A 21,604-nucleotide genomic window follows, 5' to 3' on the forward strand; every position below is an offset into this window, starting at 1 on the left:
ATGGGCCGGGCCTACCTTGTTCGAAGATTTAAACAAAATCAATTTTGGGCCCTACCAATGGTTCATGTTGGAGAGAAAAAAGTGTGGGCAGTGGTTGTACAAAAGTGTTGTGCCGGTAGAGAGAGCGTGGGCGTACTAGCTGTACAGAAATGTTTTAGCGGTTGTCTTCACAACAGGTAAATGCCCGGGGGGGGTGAATTTATCCTACGAGGGGTGAATTTATCCCATTCCGCTACAAAACAAAATGTTTGATTTTTGGACATCGAGTCTCCCAAAACGCGATTCGAATGCGCAGAGCACTAAAAGTAAAAAATGCATTTTGATTCGTGATTCTAGAATGAGAATTAAGCGAATTTTTGCCCAGCACGATCTTAAGTAAGTTTTGAGTGATGAGAGAGAGACGAAATAGTTTCGAGTGGGAGAAAAAAACAGATAGGAAAAAATGGCCACATGCTAACAAAAGAAGACAAGCAAAAAATAAAGAAAAATGGCCACATGTCAAGGAAAGGAGAGGTGCAAAAAAACCTCCTCTCTTGTCTTGGGGTGTAAGAAATAAGTGGGTCTGGTTTTGCTTTCAAACCTTATCACCTAAAAATCACGAATCTTCGAATCTTAGGAAAGCTGAAATAAACAAGACTTCAAGCACGGAATATTTCAGAACAAATTAATGGTTAATCTTAACCACTAACCATCAAACTCTATTGTTGGGGTTCCACACAAAAGCAATAGTCCCACATCGGACATGTGAAATGGATGTGGATGGGTTATACAAGAAGTTGCAGAGAGATATGGGCCTGCATTTTTCTGGGGAGCTAGCATCAGAGGTTTTGGGCAAGAGAGCTATAAAGGTGGCATTTAGTTGAGGTAAGATCTTACCTTTTTGGAAGAAATATTGAATTGCTTTAACAATGTCAGGACCAATTAAGTACCAGAATGCTTGGAAGAAGCACCCATTGAATCCATCAGGGCCTGGAGACTTGTTCCCATCGGAGCTTTTGATGACATCCCAAATTTCGTCAACAGAAAAATTCCTGGTAAGCCACTGAGAGTCAGCTTCCGAGAGCGTTCTGGTCGGATCGGGAATGCTGGGATGGACTGGCTAGGATGATTCCTCCTTGTTGAGAAGGGAATAGAAGAACTCAACCATAGATTTTGCTATCTCGTCAGGATTAGTTGAAATGGTCCCTTCAGCAGTAACTGTGCCTTGTATGCAGTTTTGGTTTTTTCGGGCTTTCATGGCCGCATGGAAGAAAGCAATGTTCGAGTCCCCAAGGTTCAGCCACTGGGAACGAGATTTCTGCCTGTAGAAAGCCTCCTCCTTTCTAGCAATCCTAATATATTCATCTTTGATCCAGACTTCTTCATCTCTCAACGGCTGATCCTTAAGGGATTGCAATCTTTTCTTGAATGGATTCAAGTTGCAGTCTCAACCGAGGAGCGTCAATGTCTATTCTGCCAAAAACCTCACGATTCCAAAATTTTAGACTATCTTTCACTTCATTGAGCTTTTTGACTACAATGAATAGAGGCGATCCATCGATCTCTTTGTTCCATGCTCTCGCCACGACTTCAAACACAGAGAGGTCTTCAAGCCACATGGGAGAAGAATTTGAAAGGAGTTTTAGGGGTTTGAGGGGATTGGTTTAACTGGATTGTAATAGGGGTGTGATCAGATAGCCCAGGGGTGAAGGTAAGATGCAAAGGAGGAGGGGTATTGATAAAGCCAATCTTCGGTAACAAGGACTCTATCTAGCCTTATGAACTTCCAATTATCCTCATTCGATTGGTTATTCCAAGATAGAGTTTGCCCAAAAGATCGAAAATCAGAGACGGAGCATTCATCAATCCAGGAGTTGAAGTCTTCCATATCCCGAGCCGTGGGACCAGTTTCCCCCAAGAATTCATAGGCGAATCTTATGATATTGAAGTCTCCCATAAGGATCCATAGGAGAGAGACACTTCTAGCAATGAGAGATAGATAATTCCATAGAACTCTCCTTTCACTTCCTCTGTTTAGAGAATAGACAGAGGTAACAAGGAGGGTGGTATTAGTTTGAAGAAATTTGACCTCACAGTGCATAAACTGATCAGCTTCCTGGAGAATTCTTACCTGCACCAAATTTGGGTTCCAAATGATCCAAATTCTGCCTCTATCAAAGCTGTTATGATTAGTTGAGATATTCCAACTGCAACACATTTCTGCCATGTCTTATGGGATTTTGTGAATAGGAGCATGAGTTTCTAGGATGCTGAGAAATGGGAGATTTTCTTTACGGATAATATCTCTTATGTCTTTTCTCTTATTTTTGGTTCCAAGCCCTCTTATGTTCCAGGTCCCAAGCTTAATCATGAAGATTTTGCATGTGGGAGTTTTGGGCTGATCATGTGTGATCAGCATGAGAGGAGGAAGGGAGATCAAAAAGTTGAATTGGTTTATCGGGGATAGGGGGAGAGGATGCAGGGAGGGTATCCTTCAGTTCATAATCAAAAGGGGGGAGGGATTTTTCGATTGGTTCAGTTAAGGGACCAGGGGAAGAATGAAGATCTAAGGAGTTGGGAATAATGGGACCATCTAGTCCCAAGGACCGGTTATTCCTGAGGATTGCAGAGGTGGCACTAACATTTTCATCCTCTGAAATTAAATCTAAATTGTTTTCTTCAGTGTCAACTGAATTGAGGATGTTGAATGGGGTTTGGGTTGTTACAATGGAGAGATTTGACTCATTTCTTGGCGGGGAATGGGGTTTAGGGGAAGAGGCAGGGATGGAAGGATCCTGGATAAGATCAGGCTCAGAGGAAGGGGCAGAGGGAGCTTTAGGAGGTTCTTTTCGAGAAATGGGTCTCCATTCCTAGGCAGGTTTGGGATTGGACTTTGCTGAAAAGGGCATTTATTAGTTGAGTGGTTGAAAATCTTGCAGAGATTGCAAGACTGAGGTTTCCATTCATATTCAAATAACTGGGTTGCCACCCCTAAGGGAGGATGAATTTCTATAGAATTTGGTAGAGGGTCCCCAGCTTCGATTTCTACACAAATCCTTGCAAAATTTAACCTGGTTTCATCCGCCGTTTTGGAATCCATGTAGAGGGGATTTCCAATCACGCTTCCAATTTTGCTAATACCTTCATTGTTCCAGTACTGTAAGGGGAGGCCAGGCAGTATTACCCAAATAGGAATGGTAGATAGTTCAGGTTTTTCAAGAGGTATTCCCGGAGACCATCGACGGAGGTTGAGGGGTCTATTGGCATAAGTGTGTCCTCCCATTTCGAGAATTTGATCACAATCTTCCCCGCAGCTAAATCGGAAGAGAAAGAAGTCATTTCTTAACGTGGAGATCTGTAAGTTACCCTTAAGGTTCCATTTCCTTTGCAGGTTTTCTTGGAGATTCTAAATGAATGGCCTTCTTCCCAGGAAGAAATCCGACGAGGCAGTGGTCCCATTTGTTACTGCCATTTCTGACTTCTTCCATGTACAAAGCGATGGAGGTCTTTGTGTGTCCAGGCTCCTCAGGAAAGGCTCTTCTCAGTTTGGTTGATGGTGAAGGCTTTGCTTTGATGAAAATGTTTTTCCAGGGGTTTCCTTTAGGATCAGAGGGCGGGGCGGGGCGGGGAGGAGCGGAGGGAGGGGGGTGTCAATAGTAGACTGACGGGGGTATTAGAAATTTGGATTCCATCGACAAGGGGCGGGAAATTTTCAAGCTAGTTTGAGGGGGTGAGGGTGATTTTGTCATTTCCTGAGGGAGCACAAGGGCATTGAGTTGGCCGCTTTACTCTTTGGGTCAGTAGATGAGTTGAAGATGATTTGGGGTGAGTTTTCAGGCCCAGGCGGTGAGTCAGGGTTCGCCGCCTGAGGAGGAGAAGAAGGCAAAAGATCTGACCCAAGAAGTGAAAAAGGAAGAAAATGGTTGACTAGGGGGGCTGGTTGGGGGGGGGGGGATTCCTCTGCGATGAGTTTATCAATCTGAGCATAGGTTTTGTTCTTGATGGGAGTGGGTTTTTTGGCTGCTGAAACGGTACTAGCTGGTTTAAGAGGTTTTGGAAAGATTTTGTGGTTTCGAGTTCCTTTTTGAAAATGGGTTTCAGACATGGATTTCGAGAGGCGGTTTTCGAGATTAAGGCTTTGGAGAAGGGGGATCCACCATATATTGGGGAATGGGGCATCGAGGAGTGCCAAGGGAACCTATGCGATGAAGGTATCTTTTGGAGGTTATTAGAATTTTCAAAAAAATTGGGAGCAGGGGAAGAGTGGATCCTGTCTTCCTTGCAGATTTTAGGGGTTGGATCAGGTGAACCATCCTTCTGAAGGGCTTTTGTTCTCAGAAAGTTTTCGCGAAGATCTCCCACGAAGTTATAAAAGTTCTCTGATGGGGTTTTTTGTACCGGTCATCCTTCTCCTTCTAATCTCCTGTGGAAAGTGGAGGGGGTTTTGTTTGGATCAGGAGGCTCCATTCAACTTAGGGTTATTAGTCGAATCTAGGGTTTCGTTGGGGTCGCAACGGATAAGAGAAATCGTTGTTACTACAATGACCAAAATGCCTCTGACAGTACAAAACAAGGACTCAGGTCAGTGTTTCTGGTGTGGGTCGACTGTGTGTCAGGCTTAGTTAAGTTCGCATTAATTTGATAGGGTTTAGATGGGTTGGCATTAAAATTTGAAAATTTAACCCTAAACAAAGGGTACTTTAGTCATTTAAATCTTTATTTTTGAAACGAAGTCCCTAACTAGAAGATTTTATATGATATATGTTCGTATAAGCACATATTTTTTTCAAAAAGTACGATACTGCCCACATAATAGGATGATCCAAACCATCCATTTATTCGGCCACATATACCGTGCCCCGAAAACCATTTCCATAAAATGTTCCTAACCTTCCCAACCTATAGATCTGTAATAGATGGGGTGTGTGTGGAGGAGAGTGGATTGGGGGTTCAGGATCATCCTATGGAAATGATTGTTGGGCACAACCTATTTACGCATTAGTCTCCATCGGATCCTTAGATCTGTGTGGGTACTACTTGGTTTCGGGTCTTCACCCAAATCAAGTGGTATCCCACGCCATTGCTCATACTGTGAGGGCAATATTGAAAGGCCTAGATAGCAGGGTGTCATCCCACGGTCGCCTTGAGGGTCCAACAGATTTGGGGATATTTGATTTTGCATCTTTTATGACCTGGCTCACCAGGTCATAAACCTGGTCATAAAAGCTGTCAAATCCACAAAGGTAATGGGGACAAATGTCCCTACAAGTTGAAACTAGAAAGGCATGAGCACATCTCAAGCTAAATGGACGGTTTGGATTATCCTATGCTGTGAACAAAACCATACTTTATATACGGCCACACATAATATAAAATCTCGTATTTTTCCCAGCGACAGGCCCCCCTCTATCATCCTAATATCCTATGCTGTGAGCCAAGCCGTACTTTATAATAAGGCCACACATAATAAAAACAAGGGACAATTACCAATGGGGGACAAAACTAGAGACTTGAAAACCCCCTTCCAAAACTCCAGTACCCTCGGCCAATTTTCAAGGACTTGATAAGCCCATTAAGAAATTGGTAACCACATTTTTGATACTAGATAACCCCAATCCCAGAGACTTGAAAACCCCCTTCCAAGACTCTAGTACCCTTGGCTAATTTTGAGGGACTTGATCACCCCATTCGAAAATTAGTAACCCCATTTTTTATACTAGATAACCCCATTCCTAGAGACTTGAAAATCCTCTTCGAAAATTCCAGTACTCTCGGCCAATTTTCAAGCACTTGATAAGCCCATTCGGAAATTGGTAACCTCATTTTTTATACTAGATAACCCCATTCCTAGAGACTTGAAAACCCTCTTCGAAAACTCCAGTACTCTCGGCCAATTTTCAGGCAGTTGATAAGCCCATTTGGAAATTGGTAACCCTACTTTTGAGAGTTGCTAACCCCCTTCCAGAGAGTTGATAAACCCCTTCTGCTACAAAACCCCCAGCCTATAGCAACTCTTCTAATGGCATTACAATTCTGCTCAGGATAGAAATAACAAAAGAAATTGATGTTGTTTTCATTAAATGTGCTTCATGTATTACATCCCAATTTGTGTATTACAAAAAATAAAAAATAAAAATAAAAGTAAATCCAAAAATGTGTAGCCATCCATTCATGTATTACATGAACTTTTTCTTATACAACCACTTGTCTTCAAAAATAGTGAGTGAAGCCATCCATGCATTATCTCCAGAACTCACCCTAAAAAAAATAGCTTAAACCCTAAACAAGATAAATCAGAAACAGATGAATGAAAATTAGTACAAAACCCTAAAAAAAAAAAGAAAAACAAAACATAAATACAAAGGGATAGATGGTAAGAACTCAACATTCAAGTTTTCAAGATTTGCCAACAACAATGGTGGCTGAACAAGGAGGAAGATGACTGGTAGGGTAAAAAAAAAAGAGGTGATAATGGAAAAGTAAAAGAAGAGGGAAGAAGGAAAAACCAAGGTCAAAACGTGTTGTAAATGCCAAAGGGCATTTTCGTGCAACTTTTACTGACAAGACCTCTTTTGTCCCCCATTGATAATTTTTGAAAAGCATGGGTCCTGTTGATAATTTTACCTAATGTTTGTTCCCCATTGGTAATTGGTCCTAAAATCAATAAATTCGCACCCACTGAGGATGATTCGCGCCCTTGTCAAACGTCAAAAAGCGTTAAAATCTGCCACAATTCACGTTACAAGAGGTGCGAATCATCCGGCGGCGCGAATTTATCATTTCCCCATGATATAAATAAAAAATCTCGTATTTTTCCCGGGGAGCCTCCCACCTTCTCTCTCTCTTCACGTTTCCTTTTTATTCGGCTCCCCCCCTCCATTGTCCCTCGCTACAACCAGAGCTGTGGCCATGGAGGACGATGTTCTTCAGCGAGTATTCGAAGAAGGAGGTCGAGATTACTATAATCAACCCTCCACCTCCTCTTCTTCAATCCTCCAATCCCTCCCTCTCCACGTTGTAAGTTCTCCACTAACACCCCCCCCTCTCAATCTCAATCTAATCTCTTTTTAGGGTTACGTTTCATTCGTCTCAAATTTCTCAATCTAATTCTTGTAGGGTTTTCCCTATCCCTACTGTTATGAATTCTATAGATTGATTGTTTACAGTGCTCAATTTCATGAAGCTTTCTCTTCTAAATCTAGTTCTTTATTTTCACTGTATTTCACATCTGTTCTCTTCGATTTCATCTATATTCCTTTCATTCTCCTTGACTCTTAACTGTTGATTTTTTACCTTTGTTGAAAAGCCCTAAGCTGATGCAAATTTAACACGATTATTGGAGTGGCCTTTATCCTAATGTCTTAAGCTTCTGCTAAGCAAATGCATTTTTCTTTCAATCTCTATTATCTTCATGGTAGCCGTTACACGATCCAGCTAGGGGAATTTAGAAAAAAAGGGTGCAGATGTATGTGAAGCCAAATGCACCCTAAAACAATTTGATATATTTTTAGGGTTTAGGGTTTAGTATTATCTATGCTCTATGCATATATCTTGCATGCACATACTTGGTGGGACGGAATCTGTCTCATTCCTTTATTGAAATTCAGTTAAGATTTTTTTTTTTTTTTTTTTTGAATGATGAGAATGTTATTAATAAAAGAAAAGACCAGAGCCCACAACGGTTTAACTGTTTTTTTATTTTCTTCTGAATGTTCTTGACGTTCTATTCAACACCTGTGTGATAGCTTTCATCACATGTACAATATGTCTAATTATGATTGATGTGGTGCAGACCTTTGATCATGGGTATTACTTGTTGGTGAAAGCTATTCAGGAACTTCGAGATAAGAAAGATGGGCTTGTCACAGTTGGCATAGGTGGTCCAAGCGGATCTGGTAAAACAAGGTATATGTACCTTGTAATTGTTCTTTTGTTTGGGAGGAAATTTGGCTTCTTTTGCATTGGTGCAATACTTATGTATTTATATATCAATGAAGTTTAGCAGAGAAGGTAGCATCTGTACTTGGCTGCGTTGTTATATCTATGGAGAACTACCGTGTTGGAGTTGACGATGGCAACGACTTGGAGTCAATAGATTTCAGTAATCTAGTTCAGAACTTGGAGGTTTCCTTTCATCCTTTTATTTCAAAAAGCAAGGTCTAGGGACTCATGGTTCAATCTGGAGTAAAGTTGACCTCTGTTAGATTTTCCTTATGTTGAGACTTGACAATTGAAAACAGGACTTGATGAAGGGCAAGGATATACTGATGCCAATGTTTGATTTTAAAGAAAAAAGATGTGTTGGTTCAAAGACAATAAAGAGTTCTTCTTCTGGGGTGGTAAAATATTGCTAGTTTCAAGTCTTACATTAATAATTATTGTGATATGTTATTTTGGTGTTTGAATTTGGCTACTCTTTTACACCAATCGCAGGTAATTGTTGATGGGACTTATGCTCTACACTCAAAATTGCGCTCTTTGTTAGATATTCGGGTTGCAGTGGTAAGTGGAAATTTTGTAGCTCTTCTATGTCGTTCTTAGTGGTGCATGTAGGAGAAGCTAAAACTGTAGAGTAGGGCAATGGTTTTACTCTCTTGCAGCTCTCCATTAGATTATGTCTTCATTGAATTTTTTACTCTGCTGATTGAAATACCCTTTTTCAGTTGGTTACACTTGCAACTTAGTGAAGGAAAGACCGTAATTTCTAAGCAACCTTCAGTTACATACAGTACATGTTGAATAACAAGACAAAAACTACAATCCTTTCGGGATTTCTCACTATTTGTTTGTAGAGCTTTCAACATAACTATAAGTGGTAATTATAACCAAGGGAAGAAATAACTAATGCCTAAACCACTGGCAGTATACTATACGTAAAATTCACAAACAAATATGTATGGAAAACTTTGTTGTTGACTGGCATAATGCCGTCTCACCGAAACATTTGGTGCTTCAGGTTGGTGGGGTTCATTTCAGCCTTCTTTCCAAAGTACGATATGACATTGGAGATTCTTGTTCACTGGATTACCTCATTGATAGTATCTTTCCACTGTTCAGAAAGCACATTGAGCCAGACCTCCACCACGCTCAAGTTGGTATTTCTGGTCTGGTGCTTTGCTCCCTTGGGCCCTGTTTGCATTGCAAGAAAAACATTTCTGGTGGAAAAAATATTTCTTGGGAATTTTTTATTTCCTAAATTTAGAAGGAAATGATATGGTTATGGTTAATTTAGAGGGATGTCATCATAAATTGAAGGCCCTCTAAATAAAATTGAACAGGGTTGGTTCAAATTATATTTTTTGTGTATAAAAAAAGGTAGGAAATTTTAAAAATATTTTCCCTTTCCAAACTTCTACAGAAAATTCTTGGAATCCAAACAGGGCCTTAGTTAAATATTTCCTTTCAGTGCTGATTCTCTTCTGTTGGGAACACTGCAGATCAGAATCAACAACAGCTTTGTTTCATCTTTTAGAGAGCCTTACTATAAGTTGAAATGCAGAAGTGAGGTCTGTGGATTTTTCTGACACTATTCTGGTCTGGCATCTAACCCAACCTCTGTTTCTTTTCTACTAACTTTTTATTTCATCGCATTGAATCCCTTAATTTTAAAGTTGTATTGTTTGGTAGTAATATGTGGCCGAATATGCCCTGCTGATATATGAAAATCTCTTTGTTTATATTTTATGGTTTGCTTCAATATGAGACAACTTGAAAATTTCTGTTGAATGATTGTTTGGACCTAGATTTGACATGTTTATGGTGAACTCATTGTATGTTTTCCAGAGCCCGGAGGAATACAGTCCTTCAAGCACACTTAATTGAGTAGGGATATTTTCTTAGTGCTGACGAGGGAACACCTTATTTTTTTGTAAAGAAGTGATATGTGTTAATATACTATATTAATAAACACACACACACACACACTGAAATACTCTTGTTATCCTTCGTGGTCGACAAAGTACTATTTGGAAGAATATTTCTTATTTAGACGAGGCATATATTCCATTTGTTAATCAAAATCTGTTCCTGCATCATTTTTGCGGAAATTCTATGACAGTTCTTTGGGTTCATCTTTTCCCAGATGAGGCTGATATGATGGATAGATGCGTAAGTGGTCCACAAAATTTGACACACACACACACACACACACACACACAAAAGCATACACTGTCACAAGCATAGATATTTGAAAGGTGAAAATAAATTTTATTTGCAAGAATAATTATGGACACATGGCTGAGTTATCACTTTTCTGTAACATAGTTTGTCCCATTGTGAATGTGCACTTCTTAGTGCTGAGAATGGAGCACCTTATTTTTTTTTTTTGCAAAAAAAGTTTATATGTAATATACACACAGACACTGAAATACTCTTGTTATCCTTCGTGGTCAACAAAGTTCTATTTGGAAGAATATTTCTTATTTAGACGAGGCATTCATTCCTTCAATTCATCAAAATGTGATCCTGCATCATTTTTGCGGAAATTTTGTCACAGTTCTCAAGGTTCATCTTTTCCCAGAGGATGTTGATATGATGGATAGATGCATAAGTGGTCCACAAAATTTGTCACACACACACACACACACACACACACACACACACACATTCTCAGTCACAAGCATAGATATTTGGAAAGGTGAAAATAAATTTTATTTGCAAGAATGATTATGGACACATGGATGCACTATCACTGTTTCTGTAAAACAGTTTTGTCTTTGTCCCATTGTCCATGTGTGTACTCTATGGTGATTGGCTCACCATTAGTTCTGTCCATTGCTACTAGTCGGACTGTGATTGCATGATCCTAAGCTGTTGATACACACCTTAATGACAACTGCAACCTTTTATCCTGTGTACTACAAAACCTACTCTAAACATCTCACATATATGACTAGAACTTTAAAATATCACATCTAAGTCCATGCTTTGCTAAGCAATCTGTCTTCAAATACCTTCCGTATGTATGCGGGGAATGCAGCCAACATCAGACCTAGATAATAGGCTCTTAAAAATTTCAATCCACGAAATCTAGATAGAAATCTCCGAGAAGGAAGGTATACTTGTTTAGCCACTAAATCACCTATTCATAGTGGAAGTCTTTTGAGGAATTTTAATCTGTTGCATAACGTCAAATTTTCCATATCAACTGGATGGACTTGATATGCTGGTCTTCTAAAGGCAAGAGGACAATCCATTAGGGGGGGCTTTTGGGTGTGCTGTTTTTTCTTTCGCTGAAAGTTTCAAATTTGAAAGGTTAAAACAATGAAAAGTGTTCCCTGAATTAGGTTTTTCTTTGTTTGGGTGACATCCTATATTTTATAGGATTGCAGTTTTACACTGTTTAGATGACAAATTGTATATTCCTAAAAATTTTATGTGTTTTTTGAGTAAGTAATTTACCTGGTCCACAATTAGAGAGATGGGGCAGAGATGGCGTGAGAGTGGAGAGAGAAAGAAGGCACTGCCTAAGTCGTTGAAGTGAGAGAAAGGTGAAAAAATGTGGGTGGGTGGAATGGCTAATGCGAGGGGTGGGAATATGTAAAATTTTTAATTTTAATTTTATTTAATTCTATGATTTGTTTTCTCTTGCCTTGATTGCGATGAGAAAAATGGTGATTGAGAGAGACGAGGCAGAGATGATGCGAGAGTGGAGAGAGAAAGGGACTAAACAATATCAGCTACGAGCCTGGGGCCCCGGGTGGGGGGGGGGGGAGAGATGATCTGTCGAATGGAATTTGAAAAATAATTCCGCAATGGTGTATTGTTGATATGTTTTTTGTGACGTAGTGTTTTTTTTTTTTTGGTTTAAAACAAAAGTGGAGAGGAGGGACTACATTGCTTGAGCCCGTTGTGTCGAGATGAACAAGACGTATTCATCGTAACTCGTTCCTGCCAAGAAAAAGAGTGCAGCAACAATAAATCCATGAGAAACCGGATTCCCCACCTTTTTTGGAGGGCCTCGGGCTAGACTAATTACAGATAACCCTATGTTGGCTAGACTAATTACAAAGCAAAAGAAGTTCAATTCTTTGAAGGAGAAGTGTCAAACCAATTTGATAACCCTATGTTTGCTTCATCTAGGGGAGTCCGTTACGCCTGGTTCACAAAATCTGTGTTGTCCAGCAAACAGAAATGCAATTCGTGCTCATAAAAAGTCAGCTCTACCTCGTGAAAAAAAAATACTTCTTTCTTGGAATTAGCCACTTCATTTCTTTTAGAAATAAATTCTGTTTTCTGTTCAAGTTCTTGGCGGATCAAAGATCATTCTTGTTCCGTTACGGTAAACGAGTAGGCTGATAAGCCGTATCTTGCTTAACAGACTACTGATTGATATCCCGATGCAATTCATTTATGATTCAGAGACTTCGAAAGCAAAAATACTAGTTCTAACTTGTGCATCTATGTATTGTTCTTTCAACGATCTCTAGATGATCCTCATATAGAACTCCATCCGGAATCAGAGCATCCTTTCCTTGTTTGTTGGGTTGGTTCACGCGCGAGCAAACGAGCACCAGCCGCAACAGCAGGGAACTGTGACCAATAGAGTCAGACACTCTTCTTTTCTGACGTGGTTCCGTTCTTTACTCAAGCTCTTTAAGGGGGCAAGGTACGTTGAAAGCCTTTCCGGTTGTCGAGAAGCCGATGGGATTTTCTAAAGAAGTAAGCAAGCGAGCAAAATTTTGCATGAAAACGGAAATCACACGCATAAACCATGTTGAGATCAAATTTCCCTCTTGCGAGAAGAGGTTTTATTAATTTTGGTAGGGATCGTACACTCTCTGCTTTATTGCCCGTTAATTACATTTCTTGAAGAAAGAAAATACATCTGATTATCCATCAAGAGGTTCCCTATCTAAATACAATTTTTAATTAATTATTCTCTAGAAAGAATTGATTTTTTGTTGACAGATCTTCTCGGAAGAAATTTCGTCTTCTCAAACTTTCTTCATTTTTACTTTGGGGAAGCGTCATCTTTATCGTCTTTCTCCCTTTAGAAAGTCCTTGGAAGAGACTTTAAAGGAAGTCTTTATCATCTTCTCTTGAAATAGAAAAGCCTTCTTTCTTTTGGGGAAACCGCAATTTTTATCTTTTTGGGGGAAAACCATCGTCTTTGTCACCTTTCTCTCTATAGGAAGTCCCTAGAAGAGACTCTAAAGGGAGTCGTCATCATCCAGGGAGAGACTTTAAAGGGAGTCTTCATCATCTTCCTCCCTTTAGAGAGTCCCTGGAAGAGACTTTAAAGGGAATCTTCATCATCTTCCTCCCTTTAGGAAGTCCTTGGAAGACACTTTAAAGGGAGAAAGGTCTTCTTCCCTGAAGGAAATCTGCAAAAAGAAAGAGAGAAAAAAAGAAACTGTTAGCCCCAACTCTTTTCTCACATTTCTCTCTTTTCCTTCCGTTTCTCCTTTCGCGTAGCTTTCTTCCCAGAAGATCCGATGCCTTTCCGAAAGGATCTTCAGTCTATTTATTGAACTCTCTTGAAGTGGTTAGCAATTGCCACCTCACCCCTTTTTCTCTCAACTTTACTATCTCCACTTCCCTTTTCGTGTGGAGTTATGTAACTCCTTTTTGAAAAGTGGGTGACTCCCTTATCTTTTTACGAGTCATTTTTATTTCATAAAATTTAGGGATTTAACTTTTTATATTTATCCCTTTTTACTTTAGGGATAGCGTAATGCATAACCACTCATTCTCTCTCTCTCTCTCCTTAATTTAATTAGGGATTTTACTATTTTGCCCTTGTTGTAAAATTTTGAGTCCAACAAGCTGCCATTATTTATTTATTATTTTGGGTTAAAAAAATCAAAAGAAAACCATTCAAAAAAAAAAACAAAAGAAAAAAAATATTGAATCCAAACACTCCCTAAGTTATTTATGACCTTCACTCCATACCTAATTTTAAGTTTTTTTTCCCTTGAATATGGACCACCTAAGAGTTGCCATCAAAAGCTTTTTCTAACTTTTTGGAGTGACTTAAAATGCTTTAACTTTGCAAAATTGAGTAAAATTCTTGAAACCAATACAGTTGTTAATGAAATTGCTTGTATGAACCTGTTTTAGGCAAGGCTGCTTTGGTGTTTTTTTAGACACATCCACAGTGATTTTGGGTATAGCTTCTTGCTGATTATATTCTTGGAACTGCTTGAGCAATTTTCTCCTTTTAGATATTCCATAGGATCCTTTTTTTGAATTGCATCTCAGCTCAGCTCAACTCAACTCAACTCAACTAAGCCTTTGTCCTAAACTAGTTGGGGTCGGCTAATGAATTCTTTAGAAAATTTTCATGAAGTAGGTGAAAGGATCTACCCAGCTCAAATTGACTAAGTCAATTTGAATTGAAACTCTTCATTAAAAAACAGGGCAAAGGCCAACAAAACGAGATGGCCCTTAGTTATAAATTCCGTTACGGTCGCCGTTCCGTTTTGGCTACTGGAACGGAACGTTTCAGTGTTTCAGCCGTTTCGTTCCGCTCCGGCGAGGGGTATTTTTTTTTTAAAAAAAAAAGTTAAAAATATGAAAAAAATCCAGTGGGTATGGTAAATTTTTTGGAATTTTTGTCCCACTCCGGCGAGGGGAATTTTTTGGAATTTTTTGAATTTTTTTCTAATTTTTTTCAAAAAGACGAAAATAGCCCTCCAAACAGCACCCCCACCGTCATAAAACGAGGGTAAATATGTAAAATACACTCCTCAACAGCCATAAGGGCATTTCTGTAATTTTTTGGATTGTTTTTGAATTTTTAAAAATTTTCCAACTTTCCAACCCCATTCCGGCCGGAATAGGGGGTTTCGCTCATTCCGGCCGGAATTCCGGATTCCGCCGGAGTTTTGGCCGGAATGACCGGACCGGACCGGAATCAGGACCGGAACAAAAAATATAGGCATTCGGTTCCGGAATCCGGACCGGAACCGGAATTCCGGTGCGTTCCGGCCGGAACGGAACGGAATTGATAACTAAGAGATGGCCAGAGACAAGCCAAACACGAAGGAAAAATTCAGCAAACCAAAAATACATCAAGGAAGTATACAATCAAAGGTCTAACCGAAGTGATTCTATGTTATTTAATTGATGAAAGAGGGGGCAAGCTACGCTTGGAGATTTGATGATGCGAGTGAAGTGTTAGATAGGGATGAGTGAGACTCCAATTTTCCATCACCAATTTCAAATCTGGAGGGCAATGAACTCTCCTATCAAGCTCTTTGGCTATTCCTAATGGAGGCTGAATAGGAATTCCATCCACCTAAAGCAAGTTAGGGTCTTTTCTGTTTTTTTTGGTCATTTAGAATTTTAATCCACAACTCTTCGGTATTCATAGAGAACCTGGAGTTTAAACACTGTTTTTATCTAATAAAGAGGAACGGAACATTCCTTTTGCCTTTGTGATCCTGCGTACCTCGCAAATCCTCATTATTCGTGGCATTAGTGTTGTTCTATTACAGAAACAGAAACAGAACAAAAAATAAAGCTCAACAAATCCGCTGTGTTATTTGTGCTATGGGGGTTTGATAGATATTTTAAAAAAGTTTGGGAACCTCCAGGCAAAAGACGTCTCACCCACTACTTATGGGGCCATAAGAAATATTCTTTTGCAGTTTTGCCATTACCAATTTCAAATCTGGACCCTCTTGGGAGGGTAATGAACTCTTCTTTCAAGCTATTACAAATGGAGGTTGCTAAGGAATTCCATCCACCTAAAGCAATATGGTGTCTTTTCCATTTTTTCTGGCATTCAGAATCTTAATCCACAACTGCTCTTTATTCGTAGAGAACCCTTGAGTTTAAACCCCATTTTTTAGCTAATAAGGCCGAACGGAACATTCCTTTTGCCTTTGTAATCCTACGCTCAGAACTTGCAAATCCTCATTATTAGTGGCATTATTGCTGTTCTACTCCTAGGATGCCTTTACACGTCAATAATAGCTATCTTTTCAGTTTTATTTTCTTACTCACTTCTCACCTAGACCGATCCACTTAAATTATTGCATTTTTGGGACCCTTGAGGGCTACTGATATATGTAGTGCCTCACAAAGACGTCTTTAACATTAACTATAAAACCTTTATTTTGGGTCACTTACGTTGAAAAAGAAAAGACAATCTCTTATTTAAATGTAATAGGTGACCTCATTATTCTATAAGTAATGTAAAGACTAAAGACTGATTTTCCTTTCGATGTTTTTTTTTTTCTGAACTTATGTTTTGCAATTTATAACCACGTTTGTTATAAGCAATACACATTTATTTCTCTTAACTTCTCATGGACTCCAAATTTATGTGTATATACTATTTGATTTTTTATTCATTTTTCTATGCACATTGCCTGCTTCATTCTTGACTTAATATTTCAACATCAATTTCCTCTTGTAATTAGGATGTTTGGCTTTTGAACAGTCACCAAATGGACATGCAACTTATGCTTTTCATGGAAACGAACCACAAATAGAAAAGTGAGTGTAACAGTATGAAGATTGGTTTGCAGCTTCTTTCTTGGAGCTTGCTGTATTAAGGGCCTGTTTGTTTTAGATTATGACAACCAATTGTGGAGTCCCCAACCAATTATTGGACTCAAGTTTAGTGCAAATTTCGGTCCAATAATCGGTTGGGGACTTCACAAGCGGTTGTCATAATCTTAAAGGCCTAAATGTCTCCGCAACAGTGATTGATTATGCTGGCTTTCTTTTATTGTGCAGTTATATTGAGATGTACCTTAGGCCACCAGCTGCACGTGAAGAAGTAAAAATTAATGATTGGATAAAGGTGCGGCAGTCTGGTATCAGATATTATCTGTCTCTTGGTGATCAAAGGATTGTGGACAAGAATTACATTATCAGACCAAAAGCTGAGTTTGAGGTTTGTTGAATTTTGTATCGTTATTAGGTTAGCATTTTAGGCCCTCATTTAATAACGGGTCATGGAATCATATCCATTCAAATTGCTCTGTGCAAAGTTGATTTTTTTTTCAGTTTCTCCTAAATTGCTGTTTGAATATATAGTCATGCTAACTCCTAGGAATCTGACATATGGCATGTGTTTTCACTTTGAAATTTGAATTATGTGTCCTGTATCAGTATTTTCTGTGCATAATGAACACCATGTGACACCAAATTCACTTACCATTTTATAGTCATGGTAGAGGCTAGAGCTCATGCTGACATGGTTTGTTGATGATTTGAATCCATGACAGCCAATAAAAGAGAGAGAGAATAGATAATCAATATTAAAATTAAGAAAGATCAAGATCAAGAAAAATCAGGAAAATGATCAAGATCAAGGTTTTAACTTTTGGTTTTGGGATGCGTTTCGGTCCTCACCGAAACCGAAATTTCAGCCGAAATTTCGGGATAATATTAAATAATTATCAACAAACGATATTTTTGGGTGAAATCCCTTAAATTTCGGATGAAATTTCGGGATAAGCGAAATTTCGATCGAAATAAAGTACCTTTTCGAGTATAGTACATTTCGATTTCGGTCTCAACCGAATTTTGGATTTCGGTCGGAATTTAAAACCTTGATCTTAAAACCTTGATCAAGATCAGGAAAGAGGGGAGGTATGGGTAGAAAGGGAAGTGGTTTATAAACCCAACCGAGGGAGGGGGTGAAGAGGGTATAAGAAGGGAGAGGAATAGTGAAGGAAAAAGGCAGGCAAGTGTCAATAAAAAGACTTAAAGGGGATCAATATAAAAAACAAGGCAAGCAAGTAGAGAGATGAAATAGAAAAGGTGAAAAAGAGATGAATGGAGGATGGTAGAATAGAAAGATGGACTAGAAGAAAGAGAGGAGGAGAAAAGATAGTGAAGAGGAGAAAAGAGACAAAAGAGGAGAAAAGAGACAGAAGAGAAAGAAAGAAACATGAGTTTTGGGATAGAAAACTGAAAACTGAACTAATATAGAGCATCAAACATCACAAATGGCATCACACCCCATCAACATAAGAAAACATCAATTTTTATTCATATTCAAGTATTCAACTGTTTTCAATACCAATAGGCCTTCCATATTTGTAGGCTATGCATGGCATACGAAAATTGAAAGAGGACTCCTAATCCAACTCAAACAACTTGAAAAAAAAGACTCCTAATCAAAGTGGAGGGACATTTGTGTTAGCGTGGAGAGGAAACACAAAACGGTTCAAGTATGGATGCCCCCTCCGCCAGGTTTCTTTAAGCTCAACTTTGATGGCTCCAGCTTGGGGAACGTTGGTCCCAAGAGTTAGAAGAAGAGGAGGGGGGGGGGGGGGTACTTAGAAATGAGTGCGGGAGTAGTTCTTTGGGCTTTTGCAGGGCTATTGGGATGGCTGACGCTTCTGAGGCTGAGGTGCGTACAGTTTATCAAGGTTTAGAATTGGTCAAGAAAAACCACCTTGATCATATATTGGTGGAAGGAGACTCATCTAATGTTATCAGATATCTCAAAGGAACACACAAACAATCCCGTTGATTTGATAGGTTATTCGAAGAAATTTTTGTTTGGGTGATGCCTATGGAGGTGGTGTTCAACAATGTTAGGCGATCTGCAAATCAAGTGGCGGATAATTTGGCTAGAGAAGGAGTCTCCAAGGAGTCCCTATCCCTTTTTGACTCTCTTCCGCCGTGATTCTCTCTCATATTGTATTTTTTTCAATGTTATATTCCCCTCCTATGGATGTATCTTGACCATGGTTTTAAATTTCGACCGAAATTTCGAATTTCGGTGAGTACCGAAACCGAAACGTACCGAAACCGAAATTCCCGAAATTTTGTCAATTTCGTCGAAATTGATATTAAAATAATAATATTTTATTGCGTTGCCTATACCAAATTTCGCCCGAAATTCGGGATTTCGGTTTCGGATAAGTCTGAAATTTTAGCCGAAACTGAAATTTAAAACCAGGATCTTGACCACCTCGGTCTTTTATATTAATGTCATTGGCTACCATCAAGGTTTAAAATTTTGGTTTCGGACCCTGAAATTTCGAAATTTTCGGTCGAAATCTGGTACAAAAGTCGAAATCAATATTTTATTCAATATTAAATTTCGGTCTGGTACAAAAGTTGAAATCAATATTTTATTCAATATTAAATTTAGGGCCGAAATTACCGAAATTTCGGCCGAAATAAATGACCGTTTCGATTTTTGGTGGTTTCGGTGTCGGTAATTTGGATTTCGGTTGAAATTTAAAACCATGGCTACCATTTTTCAAAAAAACAAAAATCCAACTCAAGCAACTAATGACTTAAAGACTCCCATTACATGGACCTTTCCTACCACAAATATTCTATTGGGACTTATTTTAAGTTGCAAGGTGGGTCCTTGATGTCACTTACTAACTCAAGTGATTAATTACAAGCATAGGCATCACACCCCCATCCAGTGTTTAAAAACGCGGATTTGACGCGGAACGCGGCCAGGAAAAATCCTTGTCGACTCAACGCGGACGCGGCCAAGAATGCGGTTGACGAGGTTGACGCGGTCATAACTTGGGAGAGTCGAAGGAGTTTAATGACTATGTAGGGCAAAACGCGGAATGCGGATGTGGTGCAATGCGGAACGCGGCCAAGGCAAAAAGGAGTCGACTCGGGGGAGTTCCTTGTTTTTGAACACTGCCCCCATCAACATAAGAAAACATCAATTTTTATTCATATTCAACTATCTTCAATGCCAATAAGCCTTCCATATTTATAGGCTATGCATGACATACAGAAATTGAAAGACTCGCATTGGCCATTACATGGGACCTTTCTTACCACAAATAGACTACTAAGACTTATTTTAAGTTGCAAGGTGGGCCCTTGAGGTCACTTACAAACTTACGTGATTAATTACAAGCATCGGACTTCATAAACAGCATCACACACACCCCATCAACATAAGAAAACATCAATTTTTATTCCCCTTAAAAGAAAAAACATCAATTTTTATTCATATTCAACTGTTTTCAATGCCAATAAGTCTCCCATATTTATAGGCTATGCATGGCATATGGAAATTGAAAAAAAAACTCCTAATCCAACTCAAACTTCTAATGGCTTAAAGACTCCCATTAGCTGTTACATGGACCTTTCCTATCCCAAATAGACTACTAGGACTTATTTCAAGTTGCAAGGTGGGCCTTTGAGGTCACTTACCAACTTAAGTGATTAATTACAAATAACTTACTTGGTGATACCAGTTAAGATTTTCGTAATTCACTTGTGGCCCTATTTTAAAGACCTAGAGAAGGTTAGTAAGACTATTAATTTCTTCATCGTTAAGTATGGGATATGTTATGACCCCATTTTTGAAGTGTTTGAGTTACTTGGATGTTAACTTCTAAATAGAATTGCATTTTATCGGATCTTGGGTTAAACTTTTAGCAATTGCACATGTGATAAACTAATAAAAAACTCTAATAATTTACATCCATATTTACTTTCAGCTTGAGGCCTTTGCCATATAGTAGGTGTACCATGCATCGACAATACTATTCTCTTGATATACATATTGATTCCCTTATGTATTTAGTTTCCAAACACACTATTTATTGTCTTAAAATGCTTTTTAACCTTCGTATCTCATCACAGGTTGGACGGATGACTCTTGGCGGGCTTCTCGCTTTGGGCTACATTGTTGTAGTCAGTTATAAACGTGTTTCTTCATCAGTCAATAATGGCCTGCTCTCGATGTCATTCGAACACATTGATACTCTCGATGAGACATTCATGGTGTTGAAAGGCACAGAGAGGAAAGTATGCATCCTGTAATATTTAGCTCCACAACTATTATAAGTACTGGACTTCTTAATTGGTAGATTATGTTGCCTTTTCGAGTTCCACCTTTCAAATATCATGAGGAAATAGCATTTTGAAAATGATAATGCCTTGATTCCATAGTGAGACTAGCATCAAATTGTCATTTAGGTGGTTATGCATAGATTCTCTCTGCTGGCTTTATAGTGGTCTTGTTCTTTTCTTAACTTGTTACTCGTTTTGTCTTTCTTTTCTCTGAAAACGCACATATTTTCCTTTATAAAGACATTGCAGATTGGCGTATTTTCGAGTTCATTGAAGGGCCAGGTTCTACAATACATGTTCTATACATTATAATTAATGTACAATGTCTCTACGCCCTTATAAGCATGATTTTAAATTTTCATCGAAACCGACACGAAATGACCAAAATATTTCCATTTCCATCCACACCGAAATGCATGCTGAAACCAAAACTGTAATTGTATTCGTGGTATACTATACTAATATGTATTAACTGTTAAATAATTATATTTATCCGAATGCATGTGAAATGTGGTGTATGCATCATGTATAAATATTTACATGAATTACATGTGAAATCTGGTATGTACTGAATTATCTGACATGGGCTACAATGCATGCCACTAGATGTTCGATTTTGTTAGACCATTATGTGTGGTTTTTTGAGTCTGTACCTGTGCTTATTCTAGCACTTCTTGAAGTCTCATTTTAAATGTCCATCATTTGCATACGTTTTCTTACATTTCCATGATTTTATAGGATTTCCACCAAAAATTTCATCTGAAACGGACATGTTTCTTTTCTCTTATCTTTAGAAAAGCCACACAGATAGTTTTTTCTTCTAGTTGCGTCGAAATATATTGTAATCTCTTTTAATTGCCACTTCTAATAAAAT

General features: G+C 38.7%; 1 protein-coding gene across 3 annotated transcripts in view; it reads left to right on the plus strand.

Annotated features, from left to right (window-relative positions):
- The first annotated feature begins 6,796 nt into the window (after positions 1-6,796).
- LOC143863997 (P-loop containing nucleoside triphosphate hydrolases superfamily protein) overlaps positions 6,797-21,604 on the plus strand; it is a 35,089-nt gene continuing 20,281 nt past the window's right edge. Inside the window, exons 1-10 of one of the 3 annotated variants that reach the window (XM_077374807.1) lie at positions 6,797-6,996; positions 7,772-7,884; positions 7,977-8,103; positions 8,220-8,318; positions 8,413-8,481; positions 8,936-9,070; positions 9,417-9,485; positions 16,370-16,425; positions 16,669-16,828; positions 20,521-20,685. In XM_077374807.1, coding sequence (XP_077230922.1) covers positions 6,889-6,996; positions 7,772-7,884; positions 7,977-8,103; positions 8,220-8,318; positions 8,413-8,481; positions 8,936-9,070; positions 9,417-9,485; positions 16,370-16,425; positions 16,669-16,828; positions 20,521-20,685 — 1,101 coding nt within the window. In that variant the 5' untranslated portion in view covers positions 6,797-6,888. The remainder of the gene's footprint in view (positions 6,997-7,771; positions 7,885-7,976; positions 8,104-8,219; positions 8,319-8,412; positions 8,482-8,935; positions 9,071-9,416; positions 9,486-16,369; positions 16,426-16,668; positions 16,829-20,520; positions 20,686-21,604) is intronic. The other 2 variants (XM_077374808.1, XM_077374809.1) reach the window with 2 other exon arrangements.

Source organism: Tasmannia lanceolata, unplaced genomic scaffold, assembly GCF_043159265.1.
Source record: "Tasmannia lanceolata isolate RefF3 unplaced genomic scaffold, GAP_Taslan_0.1 ptg000044l, whole genome shotgun sequence".
Classification (NCBI taxonomy): Eukaryota; Viridiplantae; Streptophyta; class Magnoliopsida; order Canellales; family Winteraceae; genus Tasmannia; species Tasmannia lanceolata.